This window comes from Crinia signifera, chromosome 7 (genome assembly GCF_055691185.1).
Source record: "Crinia signifera chromosome 7, ASM5569118v1, whole genome shotgun sequence".
NCBI classification, from domain to species: Eukaryota; Metazoa; Chordata; class Amphibia; order Anura; family Myobatrachidae; genus Crinia; species Crinia signifera.
Window position 1 is genome coordinate 29,067,331 of NC_139223.1, and position 21,547 is coordinate 29,088,877.

Sequence of the window (21,547 nt, forward strand, 5' to 3'; positions counted from 1 at the left end):
GAACAGCTACCCAGCCGCCCAGCTGAAGCTGCCCGCCCGCCCAGCTGAAGCTGCCCACCCGCCCAGCTGAAGCTGCCCACCCGAAGCTGCCCACCCGCCCAGCTGAAGCTGCCCACCCGAAGCTGTACACCCGCCCGCCCAGCTGAAGCTGCCCACCCGTCCAGCGGACATACCTGCAGCCCACCCGGCTCCCGGCAATATCTGCACGCTCGCCCACCCATCCAGCACCCGCAAATGTAAGTTCTGTGAATGTGCAGGGTGGCCGGGGCGTTTTTTTTTTTCAAATTAGGGAAGCCAATCCCGGGAATCCTGGTATTGAGCATTTTTCAATCCCGAATCCCGGGATTGAAAAAATGCCCCGGGATTGGCTTCCCTACCGGTGCTGGTGACATAAAATCACGGTCCCCGACAAATAGGGGTCCCCTTGATTTACTGAAACCAGCACCAGGCTCAAGGTCCGGCGCTGGTTCCCAAAATACGGGGGACAAAATGACTAGGGGTCCCCCTCATTTCAAGAACCAGACCCAACCAGCCAGCAGGGTAATGCCACAGCCGGGGGACACTTATTATATAAGGTCCCGTGGCCAAAGCATTATCCCCCTGGCTGGTCAGCATGGGCAGGGGTCCGGGGGAAGTGGGGACCCCCCCAAAGAAGGGGTCCCCCCCCCCCTCCAGGACTTACCAACCCATGCTGAAAGTCCGGGGCTGTCCCCGATGCCCCTGGGCGGTGGGCATCGGGCTGATGAAAAGTGTAAAAAAAGAATAAAAACTATTGTCTTATACTGTAGAACTATGAGTCCCAGCAAGCCTACCCCGCATGCTGGGACTTGGAGAACCACAAGTCCCAGCATGCGGGGCATTACAGGGCCCGCTGGCACTTGTAGTTCCACAGTACAAGAAATAGTTAAATAAAACACACTGACACCCAGAAAAATAAACGTTTAATACATCCACAGCCCACACATACTGATACTTACCTACCTTAAACCCGTGGGTCGGTCCCTGGATCTGGGGTCCGGGGCTCCAGGGCTGAAGAGTCTGGTTCCGGGGCCTTGGTCCTGGTTCCGGGGCTGGTCCGGGGCTCCAGGGCTGAAGAGTCCGGTTCTGGGGCCTTGGTCCTGGTTCCGGGGCTGGTCCGGGGCTCCTGGGCTGAAGATTCCGGGGTCCTCGATCCGTAGTAATCCTAAGGGGTACCTGAGGAAGGAAATCCTACTCACCTGGTCCCCGGCGACGACCCCGGCATCTTCAGCTCCAGACGCGCTGCTCCCGGCTGGTACCCGCTCACGGACTGGAGAGGCGCAGAGATGTTCATCTTCCGCGCCTCTCCTCAGACTGATTCTATTGGCCGCCTAGCGGCCAATCAGGAGCCGACTTTCTCAATGAGCCCGGGGCTGGTTATGCTCTGGCGGGGGAACCCGCGCAGTTTTTTTTTTATTTTAAATTGCGATTTCCTGCAAATGTGCGATTTTCAGACCTGAAAATCGCACATTTTCAGGACTAAATAAATCGCATCAAATCGCACTATTTGGCCCGTTTTTCGCATCTCATTAAATATGCGAAAAACGGCCCAATCTTGCGATTTTCAAAAGTGCGATTAGGTGCGATAAAAAACATGCGGATTTTACCGCATCCCATAGAATGTCACCCTATATGTTCAATTTTTTAATCAATAACAAACACACAATTCCAGCAAATTTGCAACAAATAAACATTTTTTAAATGATTTCTAACTTTAAAATCCCAAATATACGTTGATATCTCAAAATAGCCCATGTACTGTACAGGTTATTTTTCCATTTTTTGCATCTTATTCACAACATTATATGAACCGGACGCACAAGCAGCTTAAACTGATTAAAATTACATTTACAGTATACATTATATTCTGTGTGTACTTGCCACTGTATCTACATTGGAAATGTTGCACAACAGTGTTTTCTGGGTATGGTATAACTCTCCGACTGTCGGGGGATTCTGACGGTTGTTTCTCCAACACCGGATTCCCGAATGTCAGGAGCTAGCACCTAACCCCATCACCTTCTTCAGGTCCCAGTCCCATCACCATCCTAAGCCCCATCACCTTCCTCAGCACCCAGTCCTATCACCTTCCTCAGCACACAGTCCCATCAGCTTCTTCAGCACCCAGTCCCATCACCTTCCTCAGCACCCAGTCCCGTCTGCTTCCTCAGCACCCAGTCCCATCGCCTTCCTCAGCACCCAGTCCCATCACCTTCGTTAGGCCCCAGTCCCATCACCTTCCTCAGCACTCAGTCCCATCACCTTCGTCAGGCCCCAGTCCCATCCCTTTCCTTATCCACAGTCACATCACCTTCCTCAGCACCCAGTCCCATCACCTTCCTCAGGTCCCAGTCTCATCACCTTCCTTAGGCCCCAGCTTCATCACCTTCCTCAGGCCCCAGTCCCATCACCTTCCTCGGCCCAAGTTCCAACACCTTCCTCAGGCCCCAGTCCCATCAACTTCCTCAGCACCCAGTCCCATCACCTTCAGGCCCCAGTCCCATCACCTTCCTCAGCACCCATCACCTTCCTCAGCACCCAGTCCCATCACCTTCGTTAGGCCCCAGTCCCATCCCTTTCCTTATCCACAGTCCCATCACCTTCCTCAGGTCTCAGTCCCATCACCTTCTTTAGGCCCCAGCTTCATCACCTTCCTCAGGCCCCAGTCCCATCACCATCCTAAGCCCCATCACCTTCCTCAGGCCAAACTTCCATCACCTTCCTCAGGCCCCAGTCCCATCACCTTCCTCAGCACCCAGTCCCATCAGCTTCCTCAGCACCAAGCCCCATCACCTTCCTCGGGCCCCAGTCCCATCACTTTCCTCTGGCCCAACTTCCATCACCTTGCTCAGGCCCCAGTCCCATCATCTTCCTCAGCACCCAGTCCCATCACCTTCCTCCGCACCCAGTCCCATTACCTTCCTCCGCACCCAGTCCCATCACCTTCCGCAAGCCCCAGTCCCATCACCTTTCGCAAGCCCCAGTCCCATCACCTTCCTCAGCACCCAGTCCCATCACCTTCCTCAGGCCCCAGTTCCATCACCTTCGTTAGGACCTAGTCCCATCCCTTTCCTTATTCCCAGTCACATCACCTTACTCAGCACCCAGTCCCATCAGCTTCCTCAGCCCCATCACCTTTCTCAGTCCCATCAACTTCCTCAGAGCCCCAGTCCCATCACCTTCCTTAGGCCCCAGTCCCATCACTTTTCTCAGCATCCAGTCCCATTACCTTCCTCAGCACTCAGTCCCATCACCTTCCTCAGCACCCATTCCCATCACCTTCCTCAGGCCCCAGTCCCATCACTTTTCTCAACACCCAGTCCCATCACCTTCCTCAGCACCCAGTCCCATTACCTTCCTCAGCACCCAGTCCCATCACCTTCCTCAGCACCCAGTCCCATCAGCTTCCTTAGCACCCAGTCCCATTACCTTCCTCAGCACCCATTCCCATCACCTTCCTCAGGCCCCAGTCCCATCACTTTTCTCAGCACCCAGTCCCATCACGTTCCTCAGCACCCAGTCCCATCAGCTTCCTTAGCACTCGGTCTCATTACCTTTCTCCGCACCCAGTCCCATCACCTTCCGCAAGCCCCAGTCCCATCACCTTCCTCAGCACCCAGTCCCATCACCTTCCTCAGGCCCCAGTTCCATCACCTTCGTTAGGCCCCAGTCCCATCCCTTTCCTTATTCCCAGTCACATCACCTTACTCAGCAGCCAGTCCCATCAATTTCCTCAGTCCCATCACCTTCCTTAGGCCCCAGTCCCATCACTTTTCTCAGCACCCAGTCCCATCACCTTCCTCAGCACCCAGTCCCATCAGCTTCCTCAGCACCCAGTCTCATTACCTTCCTCCGCACCCAGTCCCATCACCTTCCGCAAGCCCCAGTCCCATCAACTTCCTCAGCACCCAGTCCCATCACCTTCCTCAGGCTCCAGTTCCATCACCTTCGTTAGGCCCCAGTCCCATCCCTTTCCTTATTCCCAGTCACATCACCTTACTCAGCACCCAGTCCCATCACTTTCCTCAGTCCCATCACCTTCCTTAGGCCCCAGTCCCATCACTTTTCTCAGCACCCAGTCCCATTACCTTCCTCAGCACCCAGTCCCATCACCTTCCTCAGCACCCATTCCCATCACCTTCCTCAGGCCCCAGTCCCATCACTTTTCTCAGCAACCAGTCCCATCACCTTCCTCAGCACCCAGTCCCATTACCTTCCTCAGCACCCAGTCCCATCACCTTCCTCAGCACCCAGTCCCATCAGCTTCCTCAGCACCCAGTCCCATTACCTTCCTCAGCACCCATTCCCATCCCCTTCCTCAGGCCCCAGTCCCATCACTTTTCTAAGCACCCAGTCCCATCACCTTCCTCAGCACCCAGTCCCATCACCTTCCTCAGCACCCAGTCCCATCACCTTCCTCAGCACCCAGTCCCATTACCTTCCTCAGCACCCAGTCCCATCACCTTCCTCAGCACCCAGTCCCATCACCTTCCTCAGCACCCAGTCCCATCACCTTCCTCAGCACCCAATCCCATTACCTTCCTCAGCACCCAGTCCCATCACCTTCGTTAGGCCCCAGTCCCATCCCTTTCCTTATCCCCAGTCATATCACCTTCCTCAGCACCCAGTCCCATCAGCTTCCTCAGCCCCATAACCTTTCTCAGTCCCATCATCTTCCTGAGGCCCCAGTCCCATCACTTTCCTTAGCCCCAGTCCCATCACCTTCCTCAGGCCCCAGTCCCATCAATTTTCTAAGTACCCAGTCCCATCACCTTCCTCAGCACCCAGTCCCATCACCTTCCTCAGGCCCCAGCCCCATCACTTTTCTAAGCACTCAGTCCCATCACCATCCTCAGCACCCAGTCCCATCACCTTCCTCAGCACCAATCCCATTACCTTCCTCAGCACCCATTCCCATCACCTTCCTCAGGCCCCAGTCCCATCACTTTTCTCAGCACCCAGTCCCATTACCTTCCTCAACACCCAGTCCCATCACTTTCCTTAGCCCCAGTCCCATCACCTTCCTCAGCACCAATTCCCATCACCTTCATCAGGCCCCAGTCCCATCACTTTTCTCAGCACCCAGTCCCATTACCTTCCTCAGCACCCAGTCTCATCACCTTCCTCAGCACCCATTCCCATCACCTTCCTCAGGCCCCAGTCCCATCACTTTTCTCAGCACCCAGTCCCATCACCTTCCTCAGCACCCATTCCCATCACCTTCCTCAGGCCCCAGTCCCATCACTTTTCTAAGCACCCAGTCCCATCACCTTCCTCAGCACCCAGTCCCATCACCTTCCTCAGCACCAATCCCATTACCTTCCTTAGCACCCAGTCCCATCACCTTCCTCAGCCCCAGCCCCATCACTTTCCTCAGCCCCATCACCTTCCTCAGGTCCCAGTCCCATTACCTTCCTCAATCCCCAGTCTCAGAGGAAGGAATGTACAAGAGTACTGTAGTGTGTGTGTGTGAGAGAAAGGAGTGTGAGAGCACTGTAGTGTGTGTGTGTGTGTGTGTGTGTGTGTGTGTGTGTGTGTGTGTGTGTGTGTGTGTGTGTGTGTGTGTGTGTGTGTGTGGAAGGAGTGTGAGAGCACTGGACTGTGTTTGTCAGGAAAGTGTATGAGAGTACTGTAGTGTGCAATAAGAGGGAAAAGAGGGGGCGGCGGTACAGAGTAGAGGGGGCAATAAGAGGGCAAAGAAAGGGCAGCGGTACGGAGGAGAGGGGGCAATAAGAAGCCCAGCAGGGGCAGCAATACAGAGGAGATGGGGCAATAAGAAGGCACAGCAGGTGACAGCAGCACAGAGGAGTGGGGGCAATAAGAAGGCACAGCAGGGGCAGGAGCACAGAGGAGAAGGGCAATAAGAAGGCACAGCAGGGGCAGCAGCACAGAGGAGAGGGGGCAATAAGAAGACACATGCAGCAGCACAGAGGAGAGGGGGTAATAAGAAGGCACAGCAGGGGCAGCAATACAGAGGAGAGAGGGCAATAAGAAGGCACAGGTAGGGGCAGCAGCACAGAGGAGAGGGGGCAATAAGAAGGCACAAGCAGCAGCACAGAGGAGAGGGGCATTAAGAAGGCACATGCAGCAGCACAGAGGAGAGGGGGCAATAAGAAGGCACAGCAGGGGCAGCAATACAGAGGAGAGGGGGCAATAAGAAGGCACAGCAGGGGCTGCAGCACAGAGGAGAGGGGGCAATAAGAAGGCACATGCAGAAGCACAGAGGAGAGGGGCAGTAAGAAGGCACAGCAGGGGCAGCAATACAGAGAAGAGGGGGCAATAAGAAGGCACAGCAGGGGCAGCAGCACAGAGGAGAGGGGGCAATAAGAAGGCACAGCAGGGGCAGAAGCACAGAGGAGAGGGGGCAATAAGAAGGCACAACAAGCAGCAGGTGACAGCAGCAGTACTCCACCACACACCACGTCCCCTGCACACATATAACGCCGGCTCCCTAGCAGCGGCAGCAGCAGCAGCACAGGGGAGGGGCGGCCTGGGGAGGGGGAAAACCGTGGCAACGGCATAGGAGAGAGGAGGAGAGGGTAATAAATACATCTCGCACATGTAGCTGGGGAGAGAGCAGGACCAGCATCCTCCGCACAGGTACAGGTAAGTCATGCACCTGCTGCTGCCCATCTGCCTGCCGGGACTATTACCCCTGCCTGCCTCACCTGGACTATTACCCCTGTCTGCTGCACCCCGGACTACTACCCCCCCCCCCCCCGCCTGCTGCACCCCGGACTACTACCCCTGTCTGCTGCACCCTGGACTACTACCCCCTGCTTGCTGCACCCCGGACTACTACCCCTGTCTGCTGCACCCTGGACTACTACCCCCCTGCTTTCTGCACCCCGGACTACTACCCCTGCCTGCTGACCCCGGACTATTAATCCTGCCTGCTGCACCCAGGACTACTACCCCTGCTTGCTGACCCTGGACTATCACCCCTTCCTGCTGTCCCTGGACTATTACCCCTGCCTGCTGACCCCGGACTGTCACCCCTTCCTGCTGTCCCTGGACTATTACCCCTGCCTGCTGACCCCGGACTACTACCCCTGCCTGCTGCCCCCCGGACCATTACCCCTGCCTGCTGCCCCCCGGACCATTACCCCTGCCTGACCGCTACAGTCCCCTCATTGCCGCACGGGCAGGGGTAGAGGTGCAGCAGCCACCGGGCGAACTTTGCCTGGCGGGGAGCGGTGCTGGGGGTGAATCACTTGCCGGCTCTCTGCTTCCCTAGCGCCGCCCTATACAGGTGCAATGTGCGGCACAGGGAACTAGAGTGCAAGCTCTGCGGAGCTGCTGGTGGGGGGTGAGTGACCCACAGTACATTGTGAGTGGTGAGAGATGTGGTCAGCAACCTGCCATTCCGGTCTGTATGTATATAAAATATACATACATACATACATACACATATGTATGTGTGTGTGTGTGTGTATGTATGTATATAGATATATGTATATATCTATATATATACACACACACACACACAAAATCAAATCATATCTGTAGCATTTTAATTATAATTATATATATATATATATATATATATATATATATATATATATATATATACATAGTTCTGTATGTTGGAGGAATATATTGGATACAGGAATAGGAACTTCACATCCGCTACCTCTAGTGACTGCCAGTACAGTATTAGTGACTGCTGGATGTTCCAGCGTCTGGTGTGATTACACATGTTCCACATGTAATGTGTCCGGCTGGGCACACCATCGCTGGACGATGTTTATTTTTCCTCTATTAACTCCTCTGTGTACATAGTGTATGTGTATTTTATTGTAAGATGGAAGCCGGCTGGGCGTTTCAGTGTGTCATTTATGTACTTTCCTCAGGGAGATGGGCCATGTTACTGTAGTATTTACGCCTCTTTCCTGTTTATATAGATCTGTACATAAGGGTCCTGCAGCTATATTAATCTCCCATCAGTTATCAGGGAGAAGAGGCTAGGCCAGTGGTTCCCAAACTTTTTTGAATCACAGCACCCTTGAGCATCAAAACAATTTCACGGCACCCCTAGGCCAAATGTAAACTATTGAAAAATTCTGAAAAAAAATATTAAATTATGTAAATTGTGTTTATATGTCATCCATCAGTTACATGGAAAGAGACAGGATTTGGTACTGTTTGTCCACGTTATAATTAACAGCACTGGTTTCGCCTGTGATATTGGTCATAGACAATTTTAATTGGTCCTGGGCCACCAACTAAGGGCACCCCCTGTAAGTGTCCTGAGGCACCCCAGGGTACCACGGTACACAGTTTGGGAACCACTGGGCTAGGCAGTACATATCCACCTTCTGTTGTGGTGTAATCAGAGCTCACAGTTTGTGACTTTTTTTTGTGTAGAACGTTTGAATTGTAAGCTTTGGTGATCAGGGCACTGCTTGGAGGTGTATTGATAAAAATGTTAATTGCTTGTGTATTTATTGTTGTGCGTTATTATATTGCTAAGAACGTTGGTTCATCTCATTGCACAGAGCTGCAGAAGATACTAATTCAGTATTAAAAACTTTTAGGCTACTTCACAAAATATTACTAAAACTTTTAGTCATATTGAGTATTTTTCTGATGTAAACGGGAACACCTTTAGGGTTGTTAGCTTGTCCACCTGTCGCACATTGCCGATATTCATGGAGTTCGGCCACAAAACGGCGCTGTTGCAAGTAAGATGTGCGGTAATGGAAACGTCTTGTAAAAGTTCTGGGTGGTGACTGGAAGGTGCCTGTGTAGGTCGCACCTAGATGGTCCGCTTTCTAGAGCTTGCTATGAATGTGTTGCGGATATGTCACACAGATGCTCTTTCGTTCCCATCGGAGGCCATAACCAGATGATACATCTTCACCTGTACATATATCTATGATGCACCCAATGGTGGTGCCTGTGAATGCACCAGGCGGCATACAAAGTGCCCATACACTACAAGTGCTTGTCTCAGGCCTTGCACCTTCAGAGTGGCAGACGGGCAACAGACAATACATACAGCCGCGTCCCATCCTCCTCGCAATCAGGCAGTTAGGGTTCATCTAGAGCAGGGGTCGGGAACCATTTGTGTGCCAAGGGCCGTTTGTATGGGGAAAAAAATCCTTCGGGGGCCATAAGTAAAAATGTCTCTTACAAATTGTCCTGCTGCAGCCGTCCCACACTCCGGCGGCTGCCGCTGAATAGGACTGACAGTCTCCGGCTGCTGTTGATTAAGAGGAATATCGCAAGAACTACCGACCTCTTGCGAGAATTCCCCTGTAGTTGACTCCCGGCAAAGCCGCCGGGCGGGTGGGAGGGCCACTCAGACCGGCTACGGGGGCCGCATATGGCCCCCGGGCCTTAGGTTCCCCACCCCTGATCTAGAGGTTATCTATTGTAGTCACCACCTGGATAAAGAAAAACAAAGTTATCTGAAGGTGCAAACAGATCACCGCACTTGTACGAGACGTGGTTCTGGCCTGACAGCGGCAAAATTGAACTAGTCCTAAACATTTCCTTATCCAAATGACGGTAAAGCAATTATTGTACCTGTGGAAATAATAGCAATACATTTTAAGTGTTCGCTCTTTCATTACGGCAGGTCATTGATCGGTGTATAATTAATATGAAAGCGGTTACGATAAGCCATCAGTAATGGGCGCGTTAGGATTTAATTAGGCGGCTTAAACCAATTAGAGGCATCCTTCTGCATTACTGGGGATAAATTGCTGTAGTACATGTACACTAGGAAGCCAGAATCACCAACTGATTACCAGATACACACGGACAGGCCTAATCATCCGCACACGCCTGGTAGAGGGGAAGCATGTACTCTGGTCTGCTGAGGACAGCATCGTGACATCACCCGGAGAGAGGTCTCTGAGGTGATTGGACCACTGTGATGGACGCTGAGATCGTAATCTACCGTCCAATGTCGTGCTTCCTCATGCCCAGGCTATAATTAGCAGCGTGAGGTTTATAATGTGAGTCATGTACTCCCGAGACGTCATTTATTTATCGGATATCATGCTGGAGAGGTATTACTTCTCTGACATGATATGAAGAGTCTTGTGGAGAACAGTGATTATTAGCTCGCTGATTTACAGCCAACTGCAACTACCAATCAGCTGTCGCCTCGGAAATTAGGCAGTGTAAGGAAGGATCTGATTGGCTGCGGTGGATTAGCCCAGAAGCATACTTGCCTACCTGACCCTCTCCATGAGGGAGAAAATGCTCTGTTCCTGGACTTCCCTGGTAATGTATGATTGCCATCACCTGTGGGGAGCTAGGTAATGGACAAGAAAGGTGTTTCACCACAGGTGATGGCAATCACACATTACCAGGGACTTCCAGGAACAGAGCATGTTATCCATCATGGAGAGGGTCAGGGAAAACGCAGGTGTGCCATGTGCGCCCTGTTTGTGGAAGAGAGGAGAAGGCGCTGGTTTAGATCACGCAATGAGTGTCAGAGTGTAACAGCAGGTTAAGACGGCCGTAAACACATTGCCTTACAGCACGCTGGATGCAGCTGCACTCCCCGGTGTTCTGAGGATGTGATAAGTCATTTAAAAGGAGAAAATATTATTTCTAAGTTTATCTGCGTGGATTACATGGCACAGCAGCTGGCATGTCAGCGCGTCTGCTGAGCTCAAATGAACTCTCCTCTATGGATTTGAAAGGATCAGAGGTCCTGGCATACACAGCTATAACGAGAACATTGGCCTGCTTTCTGGATAAGACTGGGTGCTTAGGTCCCTGATTTACAGCAGACGCCACTAGAGCACTTTACTGCACTGCTGACAATCTAATACTGCCAGGGGAATCCCAATGGCCAAATTCCAACGCATTTTGCTAAGCATGCTAATCCTAACCGTCCCCTTTTGCATCCTGCTAGAGTTTTGACCGCTGGTGTACCAGAGCCTTTATTGCGACCGTCAGAATGGTTGGCATCGGGATCCTGACCATATCCTCACTTCGAGATATGTTGGTGTTAAATAATGAATGTATACAACCTGATAGCAAAAGTGTTCACTTGTAGCATTGAAAAGATTGAGTCTGATACTGAAGCGACGCGTTTCTTGGGACACACTTTGTTTCATCAGGGTACTTCCAGGTTAGGAAGGTAATTTCTAACCTGGAGCCGGCCAACCGCTTGTTAAATGATATATACTGTACTTACAGATAGCACAACTGGCTGCAGGTTATGGGATGCAGACGGTATTGAAGTTATCTTGGTCTCCGACCTGTAGATTGTCATGGAGGCAGAACAGCCGGAATGAATAAGTACAGTGACCCAAAGGTTAAAAAACAATATATGCTACTAGTTAAAGGTTCACTTTGAGCTGTGACAGTTTTTAGCCCTCAAAACTCTCTAGCCCACCCCCCCCCCCACACACACACACACACACCCCAGTCACCATCTGCTTCTACCTCCAATCTCTGTCTTCACAGCTCCCGCTCTCCATATGCTGCAAGTTTGAGACAGATCAGTGTCCCTGCAAAAATTACTTTCACTTTTGGTCCGTGGAGTGGCCGCTAGTGGTCAGTGGCAACACTTCACATCGTAGAGGTGAGGAGTAGTTAGCCTTTTATATATATATATATAGATGCTTGTAACGGGACCGGCTCAACTGGAAATGTGGAAATTATTGGCGCTGGACTGCACACTCTCCTTTTAAATGTAATGAAGAGTGTTACCATGCTGAGACTTGTAGTTCCACACTGAAAAAAAGAGTATTTAGTATTTGAAGTGTGGAAAATGCATAAAGGTTTTATTGCTTACGTGGGGGAGCGTCAAAGCATTCCGCATCAACAGGCCCCGCCCCCCACTGCACAATGCCGTCTCCGCCCAGTTCTCCTGGGAGTCAGCGTGGACTCTCAAAATGGTGTCAGCAAGCATGAGATTACTGTTTATCTTGGCATTTTCTCATCCATATTCATTTTCTCTTAGAGCGCCCTCCAGAGGGGACTCCTGGCTATTACATCAGGATGCTGGTGAAAGAATACCGCATTTGCATGCCTCTCACAACAGATGAGGTAAGCCCCGGTTTTATGACACCGCTGAAGTTTTATATCATATGTTATCTTAACTAACAGCAATGCTGTTGTGGACTCAGCAACCAGGTAATAGGAGATAGTTTACAGAAATGTTGGGTTGTGTTTATTCATATTTTTCGGACAACAAAAATTTGAGGACGCTCAGATTTATTTATGTTTGTTTGCTTCCATCTTGCGCTGGGTTGGGAGAGAAAATGGCAATGGGTCTTTGGGTAAGAGTGGTGTACAGCGCTAGGTTTTACTGAAAGAAATGTACACTACCACATGTACATAATAATACCATTTATTATACAAAAAAACTATTAATGAAATGAGAGCTCTCATAAAAACATATATAATATATAATAAAATTATATAATAAAAACAGTGATAAGACAGAGGCTCTCTGATGAGTATAAAACTCCACAGTGTATGCACCAGCACATTAATAGTTACCAGGGGGAGACAAGAAGATGTAAACGGTCTCCTGGGTGAGGTTACTGCATGAAATATGTCCCAATCCGGATAATTTGCCCAGTGGAGTCCAGGTGTCAGATGAGGTAGATTAGGCAGTCCTTATAGTATGGGTGTACCAAGCATGATGTTGCAAATGGCTGCTGGAAGATGGACGTCCTGGAGTGAAAAAACTGGTCCGGAAATAAAGTGCAGGGTTTTAGTGCAGTCCTGGTCTGGTGCAAAAAGAGCAATAAGGTGCAGTGGAGTAGTGCTGGAAGCTGCTCAACGCGTTTCGACGCTGTCTCACGTCTTCATCAGGAGCTCAGGGTCTTTGGGTATTGCTTGCTCTGTCGTAGAGTTAATAATTAGGCGGTCCTAACCCAAAAGGGAAGAACCCGCGGATAAGGCGTGCCCAGACCCAGGAGAGGGAATGACGTCATCTCCGCCCTCAATCAGCCTAGGAATAGAATACTAATAGCCTTGCACAGAGTGGATTTTTGATCGCAATTTTGCAGAGCAGCGATAAGGTCTGAATAATCCCTTTTGTTATAAGTATACCAATCCGGTTCAAGGTTCCAAGCGGAGCACGGAGATGCCTCACACCTCCATGTGAGGATTGGTGCCTCAGAGATGCTGCGAAGCTCAAAGTCCTCAATACTGACGCGTTTTACTTGTGCCTCACATTTCATCAGGGTTAGTCTGAGTTATTAACTGAGCATTCAGGGCGGTACCTCATTCAGTTGCTGTGGCAACCGATACCATGATGTAGCCCAGGTAGTCTATGATGAAAATATAAACCAATGAGATTTATATTATTATTATTGTGATTATTTATGTATATATCATCACCATATTATGCAATGCTGTACAGTAGGTATTTACATCAGTCTCTGCCCTATCGGACTGGCAGTTTAAACCCCTTTCACATGCACACTTACACTCTGAAGACCTCCAGGTAGAATGCGTCCTACACTGAGGTTTGAGACACAACGTGAGCTGCCGGTCTCCTGGCATGCATCATTCCCAAACATTCCGGGCACCTCACCCGTGTAACAACAGTCCATCGCTCTCTCACAGGCGGTGGGGCCCTAATCTGGTTGACTCGGTCCCCGGCGTATTCACACCAGGGACTGCTGTTTTGCCTCTATTAGCAAACGCGCGTGAGCCTTTGGCTGCTTGCACAGTAGCTAAGACATTCACATATGGGGGGCGAGATGGAGACGGGCAGGGGGCGTTTGCATGGGTTTGCAAGACTGACTTATATTTGCGAACAGGGGAAAAATCATTTGACGGTCCCCTGTACGATCTCCCCACGAATGGATGTTAATGCAAAACCTCCATTCGCTATGTAACGGGGAAATTCGCATGGCGGCGGGGGGGGGGGGGGTGGGTGGCGATTTTACGCTGCTTAATGAGTCAAGCGCCCGAATCAGGCCCGTGGTGTATTATACATTGCTTTATATGCAAACACTGAGTGTCACTACTTGTCACCAACCTCACAGCTCCATCTCATTACCAGCGACCAGATTATTTATAGATAGACTCTGGTACTGATTTTTTTTTTTTGTGCTGAACTGGGAAACGACGCGCACTCTCCTAGATTCTGCTAACAGAGCAATTAGTCCCCGAAAACGAGACAGCTTTATTTAGAGACGTCAGCTGACGGGGTAAATGTGTTTGAATAGGAGCGTAGCGGCGAAAACCAACACGGAACACATACAAAAAAATGTATCCCTGATTAGGAGCCTTGATTCTCACTGGCGTCTTAAGAACCAGGCCCACGTCCTTTATGTATCTTCAGCGACTTTATCATTTTAGTGGGTTTTTGTTCCCGAAAATAAATCTTGATCGCAAGTAAATAAATAAATAAATAAAATATTTATTGCCAGGAACGTTCTCCTCCGGCAGTGACGGAGTTAAGTTGCTGCTTTGAGTTAATTGGGGGCGGAGGAAAGCACGACTTAGGGTATGACGATAAAGTCAGTGACAACATGTCAGGTCCCGAGTGTTACCGTAGTAACACCGGCAGGGCGGCATTGTCTAAGTGAGATTTGCCATTAGTAGGTAAATTACACAGGAGGCAACAGAAGTGCTGCGGGGAGATGGGGGGTGGGGGGGGGGGGGGATTAACACTTCCATAATAACTTTATCATATGATTATATAATACATATGTCATTGTTGTATAATACATTGGATGTGCAGCTATTTAGTTCAGCAGTTTACCTGCCACCGTGGGGAATGGGGGATCTTGCTTTGAACAATGCTAATGTACAATATTACAGCGCCTTATTATTAATGTAGACCAGAGGGCATAGGGTCACCAGGTCGACAAGTATTAGTTTGACAAGTATTAGGTCAGCCGCTGAAGGTTGAAATGCACGAAGGTCGACATGACTGAAGGTCGACATGGGTTAGGTCGACTGGAACATTATGTCGACATGTTGAAGGTCGACAGTTAAAATGTCGACATGGGGTTTTTTCACTTTTTTTTTGAGCCGACATGTGCCGACAGGCGGTATTTCATGCCCTACCATCCACTACAGTGCGGTGGGAGAATAAAATAGTGTGTTGAGTGCAACGAGCCATGTGAGTGGACGCGGCGCACTTTTTTAGTGTCCGTGTCGACTGTGTCGACATTTGAGACAAAAAAGGTGAAAAACCCCATGTCGACCTTCCCCATGTCGACCTAATGCTTGTGTTGACCTAATGACCCTGTCAACCTTCAGTCATGTCGACCTTCAGTAGTCGACCTAATGGTTAGACCTAATGTCTGTCTAACCAATGACCCGTACCCGACCGGAGCCAGAGTAAGAACTGATTGTTACCCTATGGGCATGATTCAGCCCTGTCCGCTAGGCTGCGTATACTAGCCCAGCGAACAGGTAAAACGCCCAACCCTACCCTGTTTATGCTAAATATCCATTCGCAATGTGCCTGAAATGTATGCGCGGCTGCGGGGAATGGGCATTTGCTCGACCGGCAGGCAGCATTAGTCAACCTGAATCACCCCCATGGGACAGGCTACAACAGCTGAAGTCAACTCCTGGCAGCTTGAACTTGAATAATTGTGTTCTGGATCTCACGCTCCTACCCTTTAACCCAGGGCTGGGCAACACCGGCCCTCCAGATGTTATTGAACTACATATCCCAGGATGCTTTGCATTAGTTTTGCTATGTGGCCATGCTGAAACTGATGCAAGGCATGCTGGGATATGTAGTTCATCAACATCTGGAGGGCCGGTGTTGCCCAGCCCTGCTATAACCCCATGTGGTAAAAAAGAAAAAAACGGTCAGTCCTAAGGGCGAGATGTATCAAATGGAAAATGCGGTAAAACCCTATAGAAGCCTATGGGCTTCTTTTCGCCGCCCGCCGCGTCGCCGCAACCCCGCCGCCTCGCCGACCCCCCCTCTCCCCCTCCCTTGGGCTTACCTTCTTGCAGGTCCTCCTGGACCCCGGAAGGTAAGCCCTTCCTCCCCCTATCAACGCAGCCGGACGTCCTTCCGGCTGCAGGGGGGAGGAGGAGGCGCCGGGGACAGCCTGCTTAGCTGTCCCCGGCGTGAAAGCAGTAGAAGCCGGCTGGGAGGTGACGGAGACCCCCACAGACCACAGTACAGGTATCGCGGGGGGGCCTCCGTCACCGCATCGCGATGCCAGCCGCATATGTTAGTACATATGCGGCAGCATCGCGGCGGGGGGGGGGGGGGGGCGCGAAGGGCGGCAATGTATTTTAATACATCCCGCAATAAATCCACAGAATTCCGTGGAAGCAGAGAATTTTGTCAGAACGCATCTCAGTTGCCCTGTTATGTGGATTGTCCTTCGGCACCTGTCATAGAGGTGAGAAGTAGGAAAGTGAGGCCAGGCGTAATGGAAAGTACAACAGGAGGAAGTGAAGGCTATAAAACAATCTAACACTGGAAAGCGTTTTCCTGGCCAGTCCTGTGCACTGGGCCCCTGGGTCGCAGAAGCTGCTGTCCCCTGTGTAATCTTCTCTCCCAGTGCAGGTGTCAGTGTATTTCCATTCAGATCTTATCACCTTCCCAGCAGATCAATGCAGCAGATGAAGCGTTCCCCTCACACAACTCTGCAAACATGCACTCAGAGCCGTCTCTGTGGCTCAGTCTCACACTGGGATATCACACCGACCTGACCTGGTTAATATCTGGCAAACATCCATTTCTTCACTAATCGCCCAGTCGTACAATCGCTCTCGTATGCCGTTTACCTGGGTTATATAGGGGTAGTGTGGGGCTGATTTATAGCAAAGAGAAATATTATCGTTTGCCTGTGGTAATAGTGACATTAGCTGCTAGGGTCAGACAGGACTTCCAAATAAAATGTGTACGGCAGAAAATAGTGGGTAGGATGACTAGAACTTCTTTAAAGGAAGAGTTGAGGAGTTTCTCTCAGCAACCAATAAGATTTTAGCAACCATTATTCTAGTACAGTGTAGGAAAAGATAGCTCGAATCTCATGGGTTGATCTAGCCCTATAGTTTATAAAGGGGGAGCTTCAAAGGAATGGAAACCGCAGTAACTGATAAATGATCATTTTGAAATCGCAGCTTATAACTGTCATTCTCCCATCTAAACATATATTAAAAAAATATAGATTTTAGTTTTACCCTGTATTTATCTAATGCACAGGTTCTGTAAGTCGGTCCTCAGGACCCCGCACAGTGCACGGTTTGCAGGTCTCCTCACAGAATCAAGTGAAGTAATTAGCTCCACCTGTGGATCTTTTAAAATGTGTCAGTCAGTAATGAGTGCACCTGCCGGGTGACCTGGAAAATGTGAATTGTGTGTGTGGTCCACAGCTCCGCCCCCTATAAGCTGCTTTGAAAAGCGTATCGGTACACAGTAGTGCCATACGGATACAATTCGCATTTGCCCCTTTCTTTCGAGTGAGCCGCTCTGTGTTTTCAGTTTATTTCCCAGTGTATTTATAGCTTATGTACTACTTTTTTTGTTGTTGTGATTTTACATAAGCTCAGATATTTCAAGTCGAGATACATCATCGTAAGTGTATATTAGGGTAATGACTTAAGCACGTACCCGTTACCACCGGAGACAGGGCTAATCTCCGGTTCTTAAATAGACTCGATATAATTTATTTCTGTCAGAGCTGATGCCAGGAGACAAAACATGAAAATGAATTTAGATAAAATGAGAAGATGTTACACGTTGTCAGTGATATTCTACTGAAATAACTTATTCACATGCCCCCAGAACATATTTGGGATATTAGGTCTAAAAATAATCTTTCTTGCCTGGAGTTGCTTGGCGCAATGTAATAAAGTGATAATGTGTTACAGCTTATTATATATATATATATGCTGCTGTAATATTCTAAGGTGAGGAGGAAGTGGCCGACCATTAACCCTTTAGCAGAATGAAACTCTGTAGTTAAGCTTTGGCTATTAGCTGTCCGGAGATGGTGGAACTATAAGTATCAGGATGCCCAACCAGCAACGTGCAGAATTATGTAAGCCTGTTAATGCTTGCCTTCATAAAAATAGTGTAGCCTTATTAAGGTACATTTCACTAGGCTCTTCTTCAACACCTGCTTATGTAAACATTTATCGGACAGTATGGGGTTAATTTATTAAGCGCCCGTCTATCGGCAGAGTTGCAGCTTGGCTGAATATGATCATACATAGGTCAAACATGCAAAATATGAAGCATGTACAGATCAGTCATAAAAAAAGGTCCCCCCTCTTAGTCATAACCAGCCTTAGGCTAGCGAAGTGCAGCATAGTGTAAAGTCCCCATACACTAGTACAATTTGGGCTGATTTTAAATCGGATGTGTGTGAGTGTGACATCTCCTCCGACCCGATGCGCAGTCCCGTACAGGGGCAGTGGTGTGCTGTGAGGAGGGGAATGAAGGCAGCAGGAAGCCACAGACTGAGAGTTATATAGTGGGAGGAGCAGGGTCCCCAGCAGCACAGAGTATATCAGGAGATGAGTGATGTGTCAGTGAGGACAGGGCTGCATGTGATGAGGCAGTGACGTGATGTGAGGAGAGGAATGGAGGCAGCAGGAAGCCACAGACTGAGAGTTATATATTGGGAGGAGCAGGATCCCCAGCAGCACAGAGTATATCAGGAGATAAGTGATGTGTCAGTGAGGACAGGGCTGCATGTGACAGGGGCAGTGACATGATGTGAGCGGGGGGGGGGGGGGGAATGGAGGCAGCAGGAAGCCACAGACTGAGAGTTATATAATGGGAGGAGCAGGGTCCCCCAGCAGCACAGAGTATATCAGGAGATGAGTGATGTGTCAGTGAGGACAGGGCTGCATGTGACAGGGGCAGTGACATGATGTGAGGAGGGGAATGGAGGCAGCAGGAAGCCACAGACTGAGAGTTATATATTGGGAGGAGCAGGATCCCTAGCAGCACAGAGTATATCAGCAGATGAGTGATGTGTCAGTGAGGACAGGGCTGCATGTGACAGGGGCAGTGACATGATGTGAGCGGGGGGGGGGGGGGGAATGAAGGCAGCAGGAAGCCACAGACTGAGAGTTATATAGTGGGAGGAGCAGGGTCCCCCAGCAGCACAGAGTATATCAGGAGATGATTGATGTGTCAGTGAGGACAGGGCTGCATGTGACGGGGGCAATGACATGATGTGAGGAGGGGAATGGGGGCAGCAGGAAGCCACAGACTGAGAGTTATATAGTGGGAGCAGCAGGGTCCCCCAGCAGCACAGAGTATATCAGGAGATGAGTGATGTGTCAGTGAGGACAGGGCTCCATGTGACAGGAGCAGCGACATAATGTGAGGAGGGGGAATGGAGGCAGCAGGAAGCCACAGACTGAGAGATATATAGTGGGAGGAGCAGGGTCACCAGCAGCACAGAGTATATAAGAAGATGAGTGATGTATCAGTGAGGACAGGGTTTTTAATAAAAATGTATTAATATCCGTCCCATCTCTTGGTGGTGCCTTTTACTTATGTTTCTAAATTTCAAAGAAATTAGGATGTCAGGTTTGTAAGTGAAAGTGACAGATTTGGTTGTAGGCTCCTTTTTACCGCAGCTGATTACAGTTTTCCTGGTGTCCTCCAGGTTTGAACAGCGCGGAACAGTGGAGACAGGGCCAATGGCCAGATGGCCCGCTTCGGCTTCATGTACATGCCTATAGGCAAAGAGCTTGACCTTCCAGCGCTCTTCTCAGCAGGCAGATTGTGACCCGTGAGGAGTGGCCATGCCCCATAAGGTGTGGTCACACCCCCTTTCCCGTGCACGTGGTCCGTCCCTGGTGCATACTTACTTTTACAGCATAGCGCTAAGAGGTTGTGAATCTTATGACCTACAGGACAGTTGTACAGGCGCGCGCCCAGCGTGGTGTAAACAGAAGCCTCTCAGCACAGACCTGCAGGCCGTGTCTTCATAAAAGCATATCATTTACATGCATGAGGAGGAGGCGATACGCACACGGGGTTCTGCGCTAAGGTCACTTCTGTCAGAGAGGCGGCAGATGGACCACCGTGGTGCAAATTAGCAAGTTCTAGACACAGGCATTGCATACTTTCCCCGTTGTAATAGCTAATTAACATTCCCAGGCTAATTGAGAATCTGAAAGCAGGATTTGCTTGCTGCGGACACCAGAAAGGCAGAGCATATTGACGGCCATCTGGCAGCGCCATCGCCTCAGCGGTTTTGCTATTAAGTCTAATTATTATTCTAACCCCCATTGCATTGTCCCTGTCAGAGGCCTGCTTCCTTTTATTCAGGCCTTAATTCTCCTGCAACTCAGAGGCCTCTGTTACTAGCCCAGATACTCTGCAGCCCTGCAAGCACTTTCTTCCCTTCTAATCGGGTGTTACGCTGACTGAGGCCCGATGCTGACTCGCTTGGCGCCGATATTCATGCAAACGGCGGTTCTCAGCTGCGCATGCACCTACGTTGCGTCCCGCAGTGTGTTTTTCACAGACCCAAATCAGATGTGTTTGACATCTCATCCGACACAAATGCGCGGTCCGGTGCGCATTGGGTCAGACCCTGGAGATTGAACCACCTGCACGTAACATCTATCGGTTCTGACCCGTCCGCCTCACATCGCGGGTGCTTTTTAACACCCACAATGTACTTGGTCCGACTCCTTACGTGTGTGCCAGTGGTGAAGCACCGCTGGCACAATCCTATGTGCAGGGGTAGCCTGCTGTGAGCAGCGGGGCTGACATCGGCTGAGCGGTGAGGTGGGCAGTGGGAGGTGTCGGGACAGGAACAGGAAGCCGCAGCACAATTAAAAAAAAAAAAAAACACTTTCAAAAGACTGGCCGATCACTGATTGGCTGAGGGAATTCTCTCAGCCAATCAGTGACCACCCAGATGGGAGTTCTTTTTTAAAATGTTGTTGCCGCTTTCTGTCCCGCCGCCCGGCACCTGCCGCTGCCAGCTGCCTGGCACCCGCCACTGCCCGGCTCTCCTGTTCCCCACCACTGCTGCTGCACCCCAGACATTTTACATGCGATAAATCAAGTGCCAAATTGTGAGTGAGCCTCCCGGGGAGCTGCCGGGGGAGCTCAAGGGTAATTTGGTTCAACTTGTCCTTGGGACAAGAGAAGAGCTAGTGGGGTGCTACTCACTGCCGTCATATGAAGTCAGACAGAAGACCATGTCCCCCTTTTTCAACCTTAAGCACTGTCTACTTTATACTTACTCGGCTGTATATGGTCAACCTACTCACTTTCATCCCTCTGCTGAACTATACATTTGAACCCATTCCAGACCAGTCCACTAATAGCCAACGTCGATGCTAATTAACGGGGAGATGTATCAAACCATCCAGAGAAATAAGGTGAATTTGCTGATATCAGCCAATCAGCTTCTACCTCTCATGTATCATAGTTTATATAATAACAGATATAATAAGATTGGTTTCTATGCGCAACATCACCTCTTTTTTCATTTTTAGAAGCTTTAGTAAATGTACCCCTTAGTTTGACACATATCACCCTAAATCCTTACCACCATAGCCCCAAAAGGGTGTACGCTGCCAGTGTTGGTGCCCCTCCATGCCCGCTGTTTCGCTGGACTGTACTGTAGGA

The 21,547-nt window shown here is 50.0% G+C and overlaps 1 protein-coding gene across 1 annotated transcript in view; it reads left to right on the plus strand.

The window, feature by feature from the left end:
- Positions 1–6,472: 6,472 nt before the first annotated feature.
- The window catches only part of LOC146019995 (cytoplasmic phosphatidylinositol transfer protein 1-like), a 50,150-nt gene continuing 35,075 nt past the window's right edge, over positions 6,473–21,547 (plus strand). The window contains exons 1-2 of the mRNA XM_083152734.1: positions 6,473–6,624; positions 11,951–12,036. Coding sequence (XP_083008860.1) covers positions 11,989–12,036 — 48 coding nt within the window. The 5' untranslated portion in view covers positions 6,473–6,624; positions 11,951–11,988. The remainder of the gene's footprint in view (positions 6,625–11,950; positions 12,037–21,547) is intronic.